The sequence below is a fragment of the Beta vulgaris genome, chromosome 2 (assembly GCF_026745355.1).
Source record: "Beta vulgaris subsp. vulgaris cultivar EL10 chromosome 2, EL10.2, whole genome shotgun sequence".
Lineage (NCBI taxonomy): Eukaryota > Viridiplantae > Streptophyta > Magnoliopsida > Caryophyllales > Amaranthaceae > Beta > Beta vulgaris.
The window spans coordinates 29,658,965-29,677,387 of NC_079203.1; the positions used below are offsets into that span (position 1 = coordinate 29,658,965).

An 18,423-nucleotide genomic window follows, 5' to 3' on the forward strand; every position below is an offset into this window, starting at 1 on the left:
CTCATTTATGTGTCGTTATCATTCATTTTTATGTCATTATAAGAGCAAACTTGTATCATTTAATATTATTCGTCAACTCATTATGTACTATATCAATTATTATTCATTACTGAGTCATTATTAATCATTTTTATGTCAGTATAGACTATGTTACCTAGACTCGGCTAGGAGTGTCGAAAAATGGGTACAAATCTGAGTGTCCAGTACGGCACTTCCGAAAAATCAGGACACGGGGACTTTGTCCGGAATTTGGACACGGGTACGGGTATGCGAAATTAATATTTTACAATATAAAATTTAATAATTAATATTACTTATAATTCACAAAAATTAGATTTTCATTCATATCCAAATTCCAAAATATTACAAGGATTTATTAGTCACTAATTACACCATTTCATATCTAAAGTTCTAAACAAGTAAATCAACCAAAATAATCTGTTAGAGTGCAAGTTGCTAAGTATTTAAGTACACAAAAAAAGAGTTGAGTTAGATGTCACCAGGATGAGCTTTGTCTTTTACATAACATCTAGTCCTGTAGCTCAAAGGTCATGGCCTCTATCTCGGGTTTGTTGAGAGACAACTCGGCATGCTCCAGCAAACTATCACCATCAAAAGCATCTCCTCCTGTTAAGACAAAGTTACGCAAGTTAGTTAAGTGGACAATATAAATGTATAACACTAGGTAGTAGGAATTAAATTTTTAGGATTAAGAAATTTGAAACTAATTTATGTCCCAATATTTAGTTGGCCCCTGAAGATAGTCCTCTTTCTTTTTGGAAAACAGTCGAAGATTGTTGTGCACATAAACCAAGTCCTCGGTTCTACCAATTGTTAATCGGTTTTGCTTAACTGTTTGAATGCTTGCATAAGTACTCCAATTTCTCTCACAGCTAAATGAGGAGGCAGGTTGAGAAAGAAGTCTAAAAGCTAAGCCTTGCAACAACGGTGTCGAAGCACAATAGTTAGCCCACCAAGACAGAGGCTCTTCGAGTGCTCTTACTGCCATGATGTGTGGCTGTCCAAAATAATCCTACCCACGAGCAAAGGCCCCATAATCCTTGTAAACTTTGCTGAGATCTTCAGGTTTAGCAAAGATTCTTTGTAAGCATTTGTCCCTATTTAAACTTACTTCCTCATCTTCATTTGGAGCCACTCGACGAACACCATTCTTTGCTCCTAGCAACCAACTTTCAGTGTAGTAATTAGGATCTAGGCAGTTAGCCATGCAATGTGGGAGTGTTGCTCTTATTCCACCGTGCTTCCAATACACCATGGATTGCGTTGAAAAAGCTAGAGTTTCCTTCTTGCAAATTCTGATCTTCCTGCTCAAAGATGATTCTTTTGACCTCTTCTATGGTCGAATCCGACATATCATACATGAAAGCAAGGACACATGAGTCCATATCACCAACCCTTAGAAACTTAACCATAGGCTCTGTAAAACTCAAGAAATAGTCGACTTTCTCCCACCAACCATCACTTACTATTAAATCTTTAGTGTCTCTTGCTTTGATTTCTGTCGGAGTTTTTCCAGTGACTCTAAAAAATTTCCAATCTACATCCATTACCATCTTTTCAAGTGGTTCTTTTAGCCTTCTAAGTCTTGCAGCCATCACAATATGGGAAGCAAACCTAGTTTCAGCAAATTTTAACAGCTTCACAGTTGAATATCTATTAAAAATTGCTTTAGACAAGCCATGATTTGTGATGAAATTATTGACGTCATTTACTTGACTCACTAGTTCTTGAACCCATTTACATTCTATATAATGAGCAGCTTTTTCACTAGGTTCACAAATAGCTTTAAGTGCTAAATTCAAGCAATGCACAATACAAAGAGTCCAAAAGATGTGTGGATACTTATCTTCGATCAATGCACCGGCAGCTTTAAAGTTTGCTCCATTATCCGTAATAACTTGCACAACCTTCTCATCTCCAATGTCTTCAATAGCTTTGAAAAATATGCTTGCAGTATACTCAACATCTTTTGTAAGAACTTCACTTGCATCTACAACATTTATGAACATCGGTCCCAAAGAAGAGGCTACCATTATATTGATCAAAGGTCGAGATTGACAGTCCGACCAACCATCAGAGCATATTGAAGCCCCCTTCTTTTTCCAACAATCCTTCAGGGTTGTGCAAGTTGTTCCACATTGGCTTTTGCTTGTGCCAACAAGGTTGTTCTAAGTCTCTCATAAGTTGGAGTTATATAGCCATGTAAACTGCCATTGGCTAGTCTTCGAGAGTAACTCCTAAAATAAGGATTTCTTGCCAAATTAAAAGACAGAGCACCAGTATAAAACATCAGAGACATTCCTTGTCTGCTTCTTCTCTCTTTAGCACATTGAAGGAATATTCAATACTACCTTTTAGTTTTTTATGTTGTACCAAGTCAGAGCCTTTTGGAAGTGTGACATATGATTTGCCTTGTTTCTCATTTTGCTGAAATATGGCCTTTTGCCTTTCTGCTTCATCATATTCTTTTTTTAATTCACGATATACATCATCAGGCATTACCTTACAAGCTTCAACTCCTAGGCATGTAATTTTCAAGAGATGTCCTTTGACCTTTGAATAAGATCCAGTGACCTTCTTATGACAATATTTGCAGCACCAAACCTTATTTCCTCCTCCTCCTTTTCCATATGCCTCAACAATCACATGATTCCACAAAGGTACATCATCAAAACCTTTGTTCTTTGTTGGACGAGTGACTGGATTTCATTCCATTGAATCTGATATTTGACATAATAGATGTCAGTTACTTAATCACTAATTTACAGGGGAGTAAAAATGAAGGAAAGTAAAACAGGGTATAATGTTGTAGTTCATTACCTGATAATTGTAGAAGTTGATAATACTTGCTTCTAAGTTTCGAAACCCATGTAAAATCTAGTACTGTACATTGTGAAGTGTTTGATGAAAATTTTAGAATTTGATTGACATCCAAAGAATGGCGTATTGGAGAAGACTAGAAGAGTGAAATTGGGAAGGAAAAATGAAAAGATAGAGGGAAAGTATGGGAGTATTGTTTTTAAGGGAAAAGACAAGTCTAACTTTTCTTATTGAAACTTTCACCTAAACTCTATCCTACAAATACAATATCACAATTGTCATATAAAGTATGTTACATTAGCTTACTATTGTACGACTAGCAATTGTAATATATAAAGTATACAATTTAAATCATTTAATTGTTCATTATTTTACGACTATCCATGTGATAAAAAAGAGAGATAAGATACCAATTAAATAAGGGTTAATAAGTTCAAATGTTATTTATTGTAACTTATAATTTGGTCTATTTAGTTCTAATAAGAGTCAATAAGATTAAAATTACGATTAATAAGTTCAAATTTTACATATCACAATTTTGAATAAGGTCTAATAAGTTTCGATAAGAGTCAATAAAATCAAATATGGGATATAAGGTTAATAAGATACTATATGTTACATACCATAACTTTCATTAAGGTCTATTAAGTTCCAATCAGAGTCAATAAGATCAAATAAAGGTTAATAAGTTCAAATGTTGTATATAATAACTTTTAATAATAATAAGTTCTAATAAGAGTCAATAAGATCAAATAAGGGTTAATAAGTTCAAATGTTGCAAAGCATAACTTCCAATAAGGTATATTAAGTTCCAATAAGAGTCAAGAAGTTCAAATGTTATACTTCCTCCGTTCCATAATAAGTGAAACACTTCTCTCTTTTATGTGAGAGCTTTTTTAGAGAAGCGTTTCACTTATTATGGAACGGAGGAAGTATATAATAACTTTCAATAAGGTATATTAAGTTCCGGTAAGAGTCAATAAGATCAAACAAGGGTTAATAAGATACTTAAATGTTACATATTGTGACTTCTAATAAGGTCTATTATGTTCCGATAAGAGTTGATAAGATCAGATAAGGATTAATAAGTTCAAATGTTAAATATCATAACTTAATTGTAATAAGGTCTATTAAGTTCCAACAAGAGTCAATAAGATCAAATAAGGGTTTATAAGTTCAAACGTTGCAAAGCATAACTTCCGATAAGGTATATTAAGTTCCGATAAGAGTCAATAAAATCAAATAAGGGTTAATAAGTTCGAATGTTAAATATCATAACTTAATTATAATAAGATCTATTATGTTCCTTGGTTTACATACCATTTTCTTGTGATGCATCTATTGTGAAACACATGAAGTATAAGTTAAGATATGAGCTGATAAGTTAAAAGTAGATAGCAATATAGCTATATAAGTTTATAACATTTTTGTTTAATCAAAGTAATATTAACCCTTTCGGTAAAATTACTTGAATATCATGCGTCAAAAGTAGATCATAAATGCCATAATTGGTGTAACACATATTATCTTCTATATTCTGCGTTCTATAAAAATTTGCATTTTTACTATTTTTATGGTTGAACTTTTTAAAATTTGAGCTTAAATAATGGTTAGATATTATATAAAATATTATGGAGTATCACGTTGCTCATTGCGTTTTAATATAAAAATTTTGAATGTCAATTATTTATAATTTATTCTTATATGTAGTTTAAGACATTTCTATCAAATGAATCTTGGAGACCGCACATAATTAAAAAATGAGAAGCTTTATGAAACTACTGAAGTATATAGTGTAAAGTGTTTTTTTTTATAATTTATACTTATATATAGTTTAAGATATTTCTATCAAATGAACCTTGGAGACCGCACATAATATAATATCTAATTACAGTGGACACATGGAATAATATTTAGTTGTCTCAAAAACAATAGATAGCGTACTTAAATTTAATTATTTCTTGTAGTTTCATTCGAATAAACTCTAGAAATTTCTTTGTCTTCCATTTTATTAAACTAATCACCACCCACATTTGACATAGTAGTTTTCTCATTTTTATTTCGATTTATGTTTCTTGATAGAAGACGACGATTGCTTTCGATAAAAACCAAATTTTCAACTCGTTGTGGAGTCAATCTATTTTTTGAGTGAATAAGTTTGTAAGTACTACATTGGCTTTCGTCATCAACCTTTTCGGAGGGAGATCTCATGGTTCCAGGTTCCTTACTACCCATTACAAACAATCAATTGACCCTGCTAGACAGTAAATTTTTTTATCAACCAACAACTTTAGTAGTACTAAAATAATAAAAATTACAACAAATTATTCTATTAAAGCAAACCATATTCTGTTAAAGCAAAACATATTTTAATGAAGTAATTAAATGAAGTATCTACACATTCACACAAGTTTTAGCTTTTTCCTAAAAATAAATCAAACTCAAAAAGGCAATAAGAAAAACTCAAAAGTAATTTTTTTTATATTTGGAATGAGAACTTACAACTGTGTAAGCAAAGAGAAAAAAGGACTTGCAAAACAAAGGATGGTTAATTGACTATCGTATGGTAGTATAAAAATATAAACAACAAAGATAATTATTGAACAAATATAGACAAAAAGATAAGGGAAGAGCAAAGGCTACTTTGGTCTTTAATAATTAGGTATGTATAGAAAAAATAACTATAATATTACAAAAAAATCTTTAGATGATAACATATCAGTATATCACATGACATCTTATAAAAAGAGAAATATGATAAAGCTCCTTGGCCCACCTATTTTTTGATTAAAAAAGTAAAATATGTGAGTTGAAAGAAACCCACATTTTCTCTCACCAAGTTGTCCCACCAATTATGTTCATCTTCTTCATCTTCACTTCAACTTTTCGACTGGTTTCTTCTTCCTCCTTCAACCTCTGTCCTCTGCAACTCCATTCCCTCCTACCATCAATCGAAAATGGATGGAAACAACATCAATGGAGTCGCCTCATTAGGGACGCAAAAAGCCCTAACATAATTCACCATTTTCTCATGAAGCAACATCAAATTTTCAGATCTAGCAACTAGGGTTCAGTACCGCGTCGGACTGCAATTTGAAGGATCCGACACATATTTCATACCCAAGTCGGTATCGTGTCGTACCGACCGGGGTATTTGGAGAAAAATGCCGAGTCGAGGTAACAGAGATTATAGAGCAAACTTGTATCATTTAAACTTATTTTAATATTATTTGTCAACATCTTTTTTCTGTGTCGTCATTATTACTCATTACTTTGTCATTATTTCTCATTTTTATGACATTATTACTCATTTTTATGTCATTATTCACTCAACATATGTCATTATTCACTTTTATAATATCTTTATCTCCCCTCCCCAAAAAAGTAAAAACATAATGTAAAATAAAAAACTAGTAGTTATAAAGTTAAATCACAAAACAAGAAGTTAAAAACAAAAGCAAAATCAACGTTCAAACCATTAATTAATACACCAAAACACCATCCAATATAATCAATGTTGAAGGAAATAGCATCACAATGTCAAACCACCACTAAAACTAAGTTATGAAGGAAAAAGAAATATAATCATTCAATCATCTACACTGCTTGAATCTGCCATGGACGATGACCTTTCTTACATCGGAAGTTTTTTTATTCAGTGAGCCCTAAGTGCAAGGTTTCCTTTGAGTTCGTCGTCGTCATCATTGTGAAGATTGAAATTGGAGATGCAAATCCCTAAATTTGTTGTTTCTGCGTCATTAAATCATTATTCACTCAACATATGTCATTATAACTCATATCTACTACCTCCGTTTCCTAAAGATCTTCCCTCTTTTACTTTATTCCGTATTTGGAATTTTTTCCCCTTTATACCCTCTCATGTCCCTATCATATGGTCCACCATTACATTATTAATTTAATTTTACTCCCTTTCTCTCTCCTACTTTAACCCCTTTTTATTTGTTTATTTATCTTAACCCCTTTATCTCTCCTACTTTACCCTCCCCACATTCCACACAAATGAATCCTCCTTGGTATTTGTAGGAACAATAACAAGGAATATCTTTAGGAAACGGAGGGAGTATATCATTATTGAGCAAACTTGTATTGTTTAAATCTATTTTGATATTACATGTCACTTTTTGTTATTTATGTGTCATTATTACTCATTTTCGTGTCATTATAACTCATTTCTATGTCATTATTGAGCCAAACTTGTATCATTTAAACCTATTTTGATATTATTTCTTTATTACTTATTTGTGTATCATTATTACTCATTTATGTGTCATTATAACTCATTTATATGTCATTATTGAGCAAACTTGTATCATTTAAACCTACTATGATGTTATTTGTCAATTCCTTATTTCTGGATCAGTATTACACATTTATGTGTCATTATTACTTATTTTTATGTTATTGTTGAGCAAACTTGTATCGTTTAGACCTATTTTCACATTATTAGTCGATTTTTTGTTTGCATGTCATTATTAATCATTTCTGTGTCATTATAACTCATTTCTATGTCATTATTGAGCAAACATGTATCATTTAGACCTATTTTGATATTATTTGCCAATTCCTTATTTTTGTGTCACTATTACTCATTTTTATGTCATTATAACTCATTTCTATGTCATATTAAGCGAACTTGTATCATTTAAACCTATTTTGATATTATTTGTCCATTCTTCATTTGTGTGTCATTATTACTCATTTATGTATCATTATGTAATCCCCCACATTTTTAAAGGATTTTCATAAATATATTAAAGTATTTATGTAGTTATATTTAAATCCAAATGAGTTTGGAAAATGATTTGACTTTTAAAAAGGGTTGACTATTTTTAAAAGTCAACTAAAAATATTTTTCTTAGCTTAATAAAATTTGTAATATGTTAATTAAGCGTGTTTTAAATAAGAGTTTAATTATTAAAAACATATTTGAAAAGAAATTAATGGAATCGAAAGCCCAAAAGTAATAAAAAGGGAAAGGATGATTTGATGACTAAAGTCCTAATAAGCCCATCTTGTTAGTCATCAAAGTTTAATTATTGAAATTCCTTTTCCTAAGCCCAATAGGATTAGCCTATTTAAATATCCTAAAAACCCAAATATTTTGCCCTACACTTTATTTTCTCTCTCCTCCCTTGCACGTGATTTCCGAATTCTCTCTCTCACTCGACATTTTCTCTCTCCTCTTCCTCTTGAGCGTGAGTTTCATATTTCCTCTCAAAAATCGTTTCTTCTTCGCTAAGTAACGTTTCTTGTTGAACAAGAAACGTCACGAATAATTTCTTGAAGCCAAAACCTGCTGCCGCCACCCTTGCTGCTGTCACAGCCGCGCGCTGCTCTTCCTCCTTTGTTTCGGTTGTTTTCTTTACTTCTCCTTTAAGATTCCATTAAAGTCCTAATTTTTATTGTTATTTTATTACTATTTACATGATTACGATTTGAGTTATTATTTATTATGAAGAATTTTTTCGGTTCTCATATGTATAAAAGAAAAATTTCAGATTTATTATTTTTAGTTTTAATCATGAAAGATGTGATTTTTAGGGTTTTAAATCACTAGAAATCGTATATTTAAAGTATGAATATGAATTTTGATTGGAATACGATTTTTATATGCATTTAAAATATTTTCAGAAGGTTTAGAAAATTTTATAGATGCTGGAAATTCAGAAAGTTAATATTTTAAGGTTTTTAATGGTTTTTAATCACTAGAATAGTTGATCTATACTAGGGATTAAAAATAACGAGAGTTTAAATTATAAAAACGATTTTTAAAGACGTTTAAAAGGGTTTGGGACGTTTTTAAAGTTGCTGTATTTTTTTTAGTTCAAGTATTTACTTGATTATTTATTGTTCTAGGCGGAGATTTCATTGTAGGGGACTTTTAGAGCATAAAAGTGGCCTACCGTTGCGTTTATACAAGGTACGTACATAGTCTACGTGCTATATGGTTTAGAAACATGCCTTAGGGATGTTTTATTTATTAGTATCATGTATAGGACCTTGTTGTCATTATATGATTTACTATAATTCTTTACATGTTACTTGCCTGTGTGCTACATGTAAATGAGAATATGTATGAGTATGACTTGTTTGTATGGAAGTTTGATGCAAACAATAATTTCAGTTTGGTATTAATTCGTAAGTGATTAATTTAAGTAAGTTGAATCATGTGTTACATAGATTCTTGAGATTATTATTTATCTTATAAGAACCGTGGATCTTATTTGGTAAGTATGGATTATACCTATATAAAGGTACGAGTTTTGTTGGCTAGGTTCAACAAAGGATAAAAAGAAATAAAAGAGTCTTGATTGATAAGTTGTGAACACTTGTTAATTCAAAATAAAAAGATGTTGTTTGATTATGTGATTATTGAATTATGTGTTATTTGGTTGTTGTGGTGTCAACACAAGTATATAATAATGAACGTAAAGTGAAACGAGAATAGTTATAGACTTTAGACTGGTGCACGTCTAGAGTTGGACACTAAGGGTTGGGTACATAGTCCGCCGTGATATGTATCTTCGAGGTTGGATTGATCACCATTCCTCTTTAGTTCAAAGGTTCCTCGATATCGTAGGTCATTCTGGTTTACGGAGTCATGACCGTATTTCCTATTTGTTATCAATCGTCCAATAACTATTCCATTAAAGAATAAAAAGTTGGTCTAGTTAGTTCAGTAAAATTGTTTGTAGAGTATTATTATTATGTTATTATTTATCTACAGTTATGTTTGTAGTATCATGTTTAGGATTATTGTTGTCTGATATGTAGTACTCAGCTTTGCTGATTACGTGCTTGTCTGTGTTTGTGATCATGGCTTTGCCTATTGATCCTGTGGTGATCCTTCGGGGAGCAGAGTCAAGAAAGCATTGACATTACAGGTTCGAAGATGCATACCATTGGGAATCTGGAATGGAGAGGCTTTTGTACATTAGTTATTTAAGTTGTTTCTAGGAATTTATATTTCAACTTTAGCTTTAAGTTGGTGTGTTTCAGTTCAAACATTGTTTGATCTTATTTCATAAGTTTAATAAAGTTGTTTTGTTTTAGTAAGTTTTCCGCTGCAAAATTCTGAGTAAGCCGAAACGTTATCACACGGGCGATAATGCCTGGGTAATTCTCTAGATTTGTTATAAAAGTATTTTCTAGAAAGAGAGAATTATCGGGGTGTTACAAAGTGGTATCTGGAGCTTTAGGTTAGTTTAAGACTTATAGGCGCCTAACTAACTAGCTTATTAAGTGACTTTAGCTTCTTAAGTTACCTAGTATGTGGTTATTTGAAGGAAACCTTAGTAGTGCTCCTACGTTTCATTTCGAAAAGTTAGACAAAATATTTTGAGGATCAAATTTTTTTTTAAGAACCGAAATTTTTGGAAAGCGAGTCGAAATTCTTTCCGAAATTTACGATTTGAAATTTTTTTCGAAAAAACAAAAAAAAAAAAAAAAAAGTGCGAGTCCGAAAAAAAAAAAAAAAAAATTTCGAGTGAAATTTTTTTTCGAGTAACCTGGAGTCCAAATTTTCTTTGAAAATTATTTTAGGCACAAATAATGTTATTTATAAAAAGTGTCTGCATTAGTTTTCATGCCTTTAAGGTTAGTATTGCATTGTGAGAATGGGTAGTATAAGAAGGGCATATAGGATAGAAATATTATATGCCTGCATTGAAAAGTTAGTTCAGCATCATCATTATTTTCTTCCCTGCAAATAAGTGCATTATTATTTTCTTCCCTGCTGATGATGCATGAATGTTTTCTTCCCTGCTAACTGTTATATCTTCTTGCCTGCAAAGTGTTATATTTTACATGCCTTTGTTTTCTTACCCTTGTTATTTGTGGGAACACGTTAGAGAGAGTGCTAAACCATTATAGGTTTATTTGTTGTAGATCCCTAACCATGTCTGCCAGACAAGTTAATAGAATTGTCAGGCAAAGTTAATAGAGTAGGAAGCTATCATAACCCAATTATATTGAGTGATGATGAGAATGTTCGATGTCATGAGCCTGAAGTTATAGTTACATTAGCTTGGAGATCATTATGCATTATGGTGTTAAAAGTAGGCTCCTGTTGCGATATATGAAGTAATTCAAGAGTTATTGATACTAGAGTGCAAACTTGAAAGGACATCTAAATGTTATTTGGAGACTTTATCTGAGCGATGTGATGTTTTAGAGATGGATGAAATGGACATCAATCCAAAAGTATTTGAAGATCTACTAGATCTAGGAACTCAATTATTATTATATTATTATTATAGTGAAGACTTTGGAGACTTTGAGATGAAATGTTTACTCCGTATAAAGGAAATAAGGAATGAATGATAATGTAACTCTATAGAGTATTTATTTATGCTTTAAGATTAGTTGTTGGAAAGTAGTCAAGCTATAATGGTTTAAATTTCTTATTAGTATTCTTTATATTATTGAGGAATAAGTTGGTTATTTTGGATTGGGAAAAATTCTTATTATCGATTGAGGAATAGAAGTTATTATTTCTTTATATGAGTGAGTAAGAATTTATTCTGGGCACGTGATGGGAATTTTTTTTTTATTATTCTTTTATCAGTGATTATATTCTTGCTTGCTTGTTTCTACTTGCACGTTGATGTGAATATATTTTACATGAACGATTATGTGATTATTAGAGAACACTTCATGTTGGAACTTAGTGGAATTGTTGTTGATGCGATCTTTAATGATCAAATCAAGGTTGCCTTATTAGATGGACATGTAAGTTATGCTGGAACCAAAGTAAGTTACGTTAGATTTCAGTTCGCGAAGTAGAGCGTCAATACAATAATGATGCCTTACATCTGCTATTCGCCTGTTGGCAAAGAATTTGACTCAAAATTTGAGTGTCCCGATTCTGCTGGACATGTTTGAGAGACTAGCTATAGATTAAACTGTCGTACCTTAAGGGGTAAGCTGACCCTATCCTCTTAGAGAGTCGGATTAGGGCGTTTGAAAAGATTTTTGGGGCTGTGAACTGTCCTGAGATGTAAAGTAGGTCAAGTTATACTGTATCTGAAAGATGAGACTGACTTATAGTAGAAAGAGAATGAGACTAGACTCAGTATTATGAAAGAGTTTATTTGGGAATCCTTTATTGCTGCTTTAAGAGAAAAGTTTTACCCTGCTTTTATGAGGAAACTAAAAGCCCAAGAGTTTATAAACCTTAGGATGAGAAGTATGACTATCTCTAAGTATTATAGCAAGTTCATAGCATTGTCTAGATTTGCATTTGAGGTAATAGCCACTGAGGAGTTAAAGGCTCAGTGATTTGAGCAAGTTTGATTGAGGAAATTCAATTGGGTATAGTAGATTTTGAAGTGTTGATTTGCCTATTAGCATACCTATTGGAGAAATCATAAGGTGTACCAAGTTTTTAGAAATTGCCTTTGAAGATAGGGCTTTGTATTTCCATCGACTTAATAGTTCTAAGGAGACCTAGATGTGATTCTTGGGATGAATGGTTGAGTCATTACAAGGCCAGATCGATTGTGAAGTTCAAAAGTAGTGTTGAGAAACCCTTCGGGAAAATTACCTCATATAGACGATTTGGGAAACCTAAAACTTTGGAGTGATCTCTGCTCTGCAAGTGCAGAAGTTGATGAGAAAGGGGTGTGAGCTTTTTTCTGTAGCGTGCAAGATGTGAGTAAGAAGCGAGTTAAAACTTGAGGATGTTCCAATAGTGAATGAGTTTATGGACGTATTTCCGAGTGAAATTTCAGGTATGCCGCCTGCAAGAGCTGTTGAGTTTACCATAGACTTAGTTCCTGGAACTGCACCTATATCTAAGGCACCTTATAGAATGGCACCTCCTGAGATGAGTGAGTTAAAGACAATTGCAAGAACTTTTGGATAAGGGTTATATCAGACCTAGTGCATCGCCTTGGGGAGCTCCTGTTTTGTTCGTGAAGAAAAAGGATGGGAGTATGAGGTTATGTATGACTATAGGGAGTTGAATAATGTTACCATAAGAACAAGTACCCTTTGCCTAGAATAGATGACCTATTCGATCAATTAATGGAGCGAGTGTGTTCTCGAAGATTGACTTACGTTCAGGATATCATCAATTGAGGGTAGCGATAAGGATGTACCTAAGACTGCCTTTAGAACGCGTTATGGTCACTACGAGTTCACTGTAATGCCATTTGGGTTAACAATGCTCCTGCTATATTTATGGACTTGATGAATAGAATCTTTCATGAGTTTTTAGATAAGTTCGTAGTGGTTTTCATTGATGACATTTTGATATATTCGAGGAATGAAACCGAGCATGATGAACATTTGAGGATTATCTGGAAACCTTGAGGAAGAACCAACTATATGCCAAGTTCTCTAAGTGTGAGTTTCGTTTGGAGAAAGTAGCATTCTTGGGTCATTTTGTGTCTAAGGAAGGAGTCTCTGTAGATCCTGCTAAGATTCAAGCTGTGAGTGAGTGGCCAACTCCAAAGAGTGTGACTGACATTAGAGTTTCTTGGGTTTAGCTGGCTATTATAGGAGATTTGTGAGGATTTCTCAAGATAGCAAGACCTATGACTAATTTGATGAAAAAGGAGTCTAAGTTTGAGTGGAATGAGAAGTGTGAGGAAGCTTTTCAAATCTTGAAGGATCGTTTAACCACTGCACCTGTCTTAACCCTACCTGATGGGAATGAGGGATTTGAGGTCTATAGTGATGCTTCAAAGAATGGTTTGGGTTGTGTGTTGCAACAGAATGGTAAGGTAATAGCTTATGCGTCGCGTCAATTGAAACCTTATGAGGCTAATTACCCTACCCATGATCTAGAGTTAGCTGCCATAGTGTTTGCATTGAAATTTGGAGACATTATCTTTATGGAGCAACTTGCAAGATATTTACAGACCATAAGAGCTTGAAGTACATATTTACCCAAAAAGACTTGAATATGAGGCAAAGAAGATGGCTAGAGTTGATTAAGGATTATCTAGACATCCAGTATCATGAGGGGAAAGCAAATGTGGTTGCTGACGCCTTGAGTCGAAAATCGAGTCATAGCTTGAGTGCTTTGATAGTCCCTGAGGAGTTGTGTAGAGATATGCAAAGGTTGAACCTAGAAATTTTAAATCCTGGGGAAAGTGAGGCTAGACTTAGTAATCTTTCTTTGGGAGTGTCAGTTTTCGATGAGATCATTGAGGGTCAAGTGGGGATGAGCATCTAGATAAGATTAAAGAGAAAATGAAGCAAGGTAAGGAAGTAGACTTCAAGATTCATGATGATGGGAGTCTAAGGTTTAAAGGGAGATGGTGTGTACCACAGAAGTGCAATGACCTTAAAGGACGTCTTATGGATGAGGGCATAAACTCCTATTCTGTGCACCCTGGGGGTGACAAGCTGTATAAGGATCTTAAGGTGATATATTGGTGGCCGAACATGAAACGAAGGTAGCTGAGTATGTGTCTAAGTGTCTAACCTGTCAGAAAGTGAAGATAGACCATAAGAGGCCCATGGGGAAAGTCCAACCACTAGAGGTTCCTGGATGGAAGTGGGATTCGATTTCTATGGACTTTGTGACTGCCTTACCCAAGTCGAGGAGTGGAAATGATACCATTTGGGTTATAGTGGATAGACTGACCAAGTCCGCTGTTTTCATACCTATTAAGGAGACATGGAAGAAGAAGCAACTCGCTACAACCTATATCAAGCATGTAGTGAGATTGCACGGAGTTCCAAAGGACATTATTTCAGACGTGACTCTAGATTTCTATCAAGTTTTGGAAAAAGGTCCAATCAAACCTTGGGACAACATTAAAGATGAGTACGCCTTTCACCCTGCGACCGATGGTCAGACTGAGAGGACTAACCAAACTATGGAGATATGTTGCGAGCTTGTGCTATAGATTTTCAAGGAAGTTGGGAGGACCAATTAGATTTGATTGAGTTCTCTTACAAAATAGTTACCATGCGAGTATAAGATGGCACCTTTTGAGGCGTTATATGGACGGAAGTGTAGAAGTCCCATTTGCTGGAATGACTATAGTGAGAATGTAGTTTTGGGGACGAATTCATTGAGGAGACCGTCAAGAACGTTAGATTGATTCAGGCTCGAATTCAAGCTGCGCAAGATAGGCAGAAGAGTTATGCAGACTTAAAACGGCGCGAAGATGAGTTCGCTGTAGGTGATAAAGTATTCCTGAAAGTATCACCCACCAAAGGCGTTATGAGATTTGGGAAAAAGGGCAAGCTGAGTGCTAAATATGTAGGCCCATATGAGATTTTGGAGCGCATTGGGAAAGTAGCTTATAGATTGGCTTGCCAATGGAGTTTGAAAAGATGCATGATGTTTTCATATATCCCAATTGAAGCGCTATATCCCTGATGAGCGCCATGTGTTAGAGCCTGAACGAGTTCAGATAGATAGTAGCCTCACTTATGAGGAAAGACCTGTCAAGATTCTCGACAGGAAAGTGCGTAGTACGCGTAACAAGGATGTTCATATTGTCAAAGTTCTTTGGTCTAACCACGAGTCAGAAGAGGCAACGTGGGAAGCCGAAGAGGATATGAAGAAAAAGTATCCAGACCTATTCCTTGAGGTGAGTTACGAGGGCGTAACTCGTTTTCTTTAAGGGGGGTAGAATGCGATAAATTTCGCGCTTTTTGTCTATTTTTATGAGATTTTCATGATATGTATGCCTATGTTGGGCAATTTGCACATGTTAGTGCAAAAGAAGTAGAGTCTCCGCATAAGAAAAGTGTTCATAAGTAACACAAGTGTTTTAAAAATGGGAAAGTGCACGAGAGGCACTACCTTTTCTCCAAAAGTTTTCGAAATGTTAGTTCAAACTTTTGAAAGTACGAGGGTTTTGTGTTAAGTTTCGGGACGAAACTTCTTTTAAGGGGGGTAGACTGTAATCCCCCACATTTTTAAAGGATTTTCATAAATATATTAAGTATTTATGTATTATATTTAAATCCAAATGAGTTTGGAAAATGATTTGACTTTTAAAAAGGGTTGACTATTTTAAAAGTCAACTAAAATATTTTTCTTAGCTTAAAAAATTTGTAATATTTAATTAAGCGTGTTTTAAATAAGAGTTTAATTATTAAAACATATTGAAAAGAAACTTAATGGAATCGAAAGCCCAAAAGTAATAAAAAGGGAAAGGATGATTTGATGACTAAAGTCCTAATAAGCCCATCTTGTTAGTCATCAAAGTTTTAATTATTGAAATTCCTTTTCCTAAGCCCAATAGGATTAGCCTATTTAAATATCCTAAAAACCCAAATATTTTGCCCTACACTTTATTTTCTCTCTCCTCCTTGCACGTGATTCCGAATTCTCTTCTCACTCGACATTTTCTCTCTCCTCTTCCTCTTGAGCGTGAGTTTCATATTTCCTCTCAAAAATCGTTTCTTCTTCGCTAAGTAACGTTTCTTGTTGAACAAGAAACGTCACAAAATTTCTTGAAGCCAAAACTGCTGCCGCCCTCCTTGCTGCTGTCCAGCGCGGCGCTCTCTTCTCCTTTTGTTTGGTTGTTTTTTTTACTTCTCCTTTAAGATTCCATTAAAGTCTAATTTTTATTGTTATTTTATTTATTTACATGATTAGATTTGAGTTATTTTATTATGAAGAATTATTTTCGGTTCATATGTATAAAAGAAAAATTTCAGATTTATTATTTTTAGTTTTAATCATGAAAGATGTGATTTTTAGGGTTTTAAATCACTAGAAATCGTATATTTAAAGTATGAATATGAATTTTGATTGGAATACGATTTTTATATGCATTTAAAATATTTTCAGAAGGTTTAGAAATTTTATAGATGCTGGAAATTCAGAAAGTTATATTTAAGGTTTTTAAGGTTTTTAATCACTAGAATAGTTGATCTATACTAGGGATTAAAAATAACGAGAGTTTAAATTATAAAAACGATTTTTAAAGACGTTTAAAAGGGTTTGGGACGTTTTTAAAGTTGCTGTATTTTTTTAGTTCAAGTATTTACTTGATTATTTATTGTTCTAGGCGGAGATTCTGTAGGGGACTTTTAGAGCATAAAAGTGGCCTACCGTTGCGTTTATACAAGGTACGTACATAGTCTACGTGCTATATGGTTTAGAAACATGCCTTAGGGATGTTTTATTTATTAGTATCATGTATAGGACCTTGTTGTTCATGTATATGATTTACTAAATTGCTTTACATGTTACTTGCCTGTGTGCTACATGTAAACTAGAATATGTATGAGTATGACTTGTTTGTATGGAAGTTTGATGCAAGCAATAATTCAGTTTTGGTATTAATTCGTAGTGATTAATTAAGTAAGTTGAATCATGTGTTACATAGATTCTTGGAGATTATTATTTATCTTATAAGAACCGTGGATCTTATTTGGTAAGTATGGATTATACCTATTAAAGGTACGGAGTTTCTGTTGGCTAGGTTCAACAAAGGATAAAAAGAAATAAAAGGAGTCTTGATTGATAAGTTGTGAACACTTGTTAATTCAAAGATAAAAAGAATGTGTTATGATTATGTGATTATTGAATTATGTGTTATTTGGTTGTTGTGGTGTCAACACAAGTAATAATATATTTAACGTAAAGTGAAACGAGAATAAGTTATAGACTTTAGACTGGTGCACGTCTAGAGTTGGACACTAAGGGTTGGGGTACATAGTGCCGTGTATGTATCTTCGAGGGTTGGATTGATCACCATTCCTCTTTATTCAAAGGTTCCTCGATATCGAGGTCATTCTGGTTTACGGAGTCATGCCGTATTTCCTATTTTATGGTGGTCAACTCGTCCAATAACTATTCCATTAAAGTAATAAAAGTTGGTCTAGTTAGTTCAGTAAAAGTTTTGTAGAGTATTATTTATTATGTTATTATTATTCCTACGAAGTTATGTTTGTAGTATCATGCTTAGGATTATTTTGTCTGATATGTAGTACTCAGCTTTGCTGATTACGTGCTTGTCTGTGTTTGTGATCATGGCTTTGCCTATTGATCCTGTGGTGATCCTTCGGGGAGCAGAGTCGAAAGCATTGACATTACAGGTTCGAAGATGCATACCATTGGGAATCTGGAATGGAGAGGCTTTTGTGACATTAGTCTATTTAAGTTGTTTTAGGAATTATATTCAACTTTAGTTTAAGTTGGTGTGTTTCAGTTCAGACATTGTTTGACTTATATTTCATAAGTTTAATAAAGTTGGTTTTGTTTTAGTAAGTTTTCCGCTGCAAAATTCTGAGTAAGCCGAAACGTTATCACACGGGCGATAATGCCTGGGTAATTCTCTAGTTTGTTATAAAAGTATTTTCTAGAAAGAGAGAATTATCGGGGTGTTACACATTATAACTAATTTTTACGTCATTATTGAGCAAACTTGTATAATACACATTTTGATATTATTTATCAATTCTTTATTTTCGTATCATTATTACTCATTTTTGTGTTATTATAACTTATTTATATGTCATTATTGAGCAAACTTGTATAATTTAAACCTATTTTGATATTATTTGTTGATTCCTTATTTGTGTGTCATTGTCATTATGACTCGTTTCTATGTCATTATTGAGAAAACTTGTGTCATTTGA

At 33.3% G+C, this 18,423-nt stretch overlaps 1 protein-coding gene across 1 annotated transcript; it reads right to left on the reverse strand.

Moving 5' to 3' along the window:
* Positions 1-529: 529 nt before the first annotated feature.
* Positions 530-2,054, reverse strand: LOC104887046 (uncharacterized). Its single transcript, XM_010671629.1, has 3 exons — positions 1,274-2,054; positions 1,042-1,179; positions 530-627 (listed from the first exon to the last, which is right to left on the reverse strand). The coding sequence occupies exons 1-3, from the start codon at positions 2,052-2,054 to the stop codon at positions 530-532; spliced, it is 1,017 nt and encodes a 338-aa protein (XP_010669931.1).
* Positions 2,055-18,423: the final 16,369 nt, after the last annotated feature.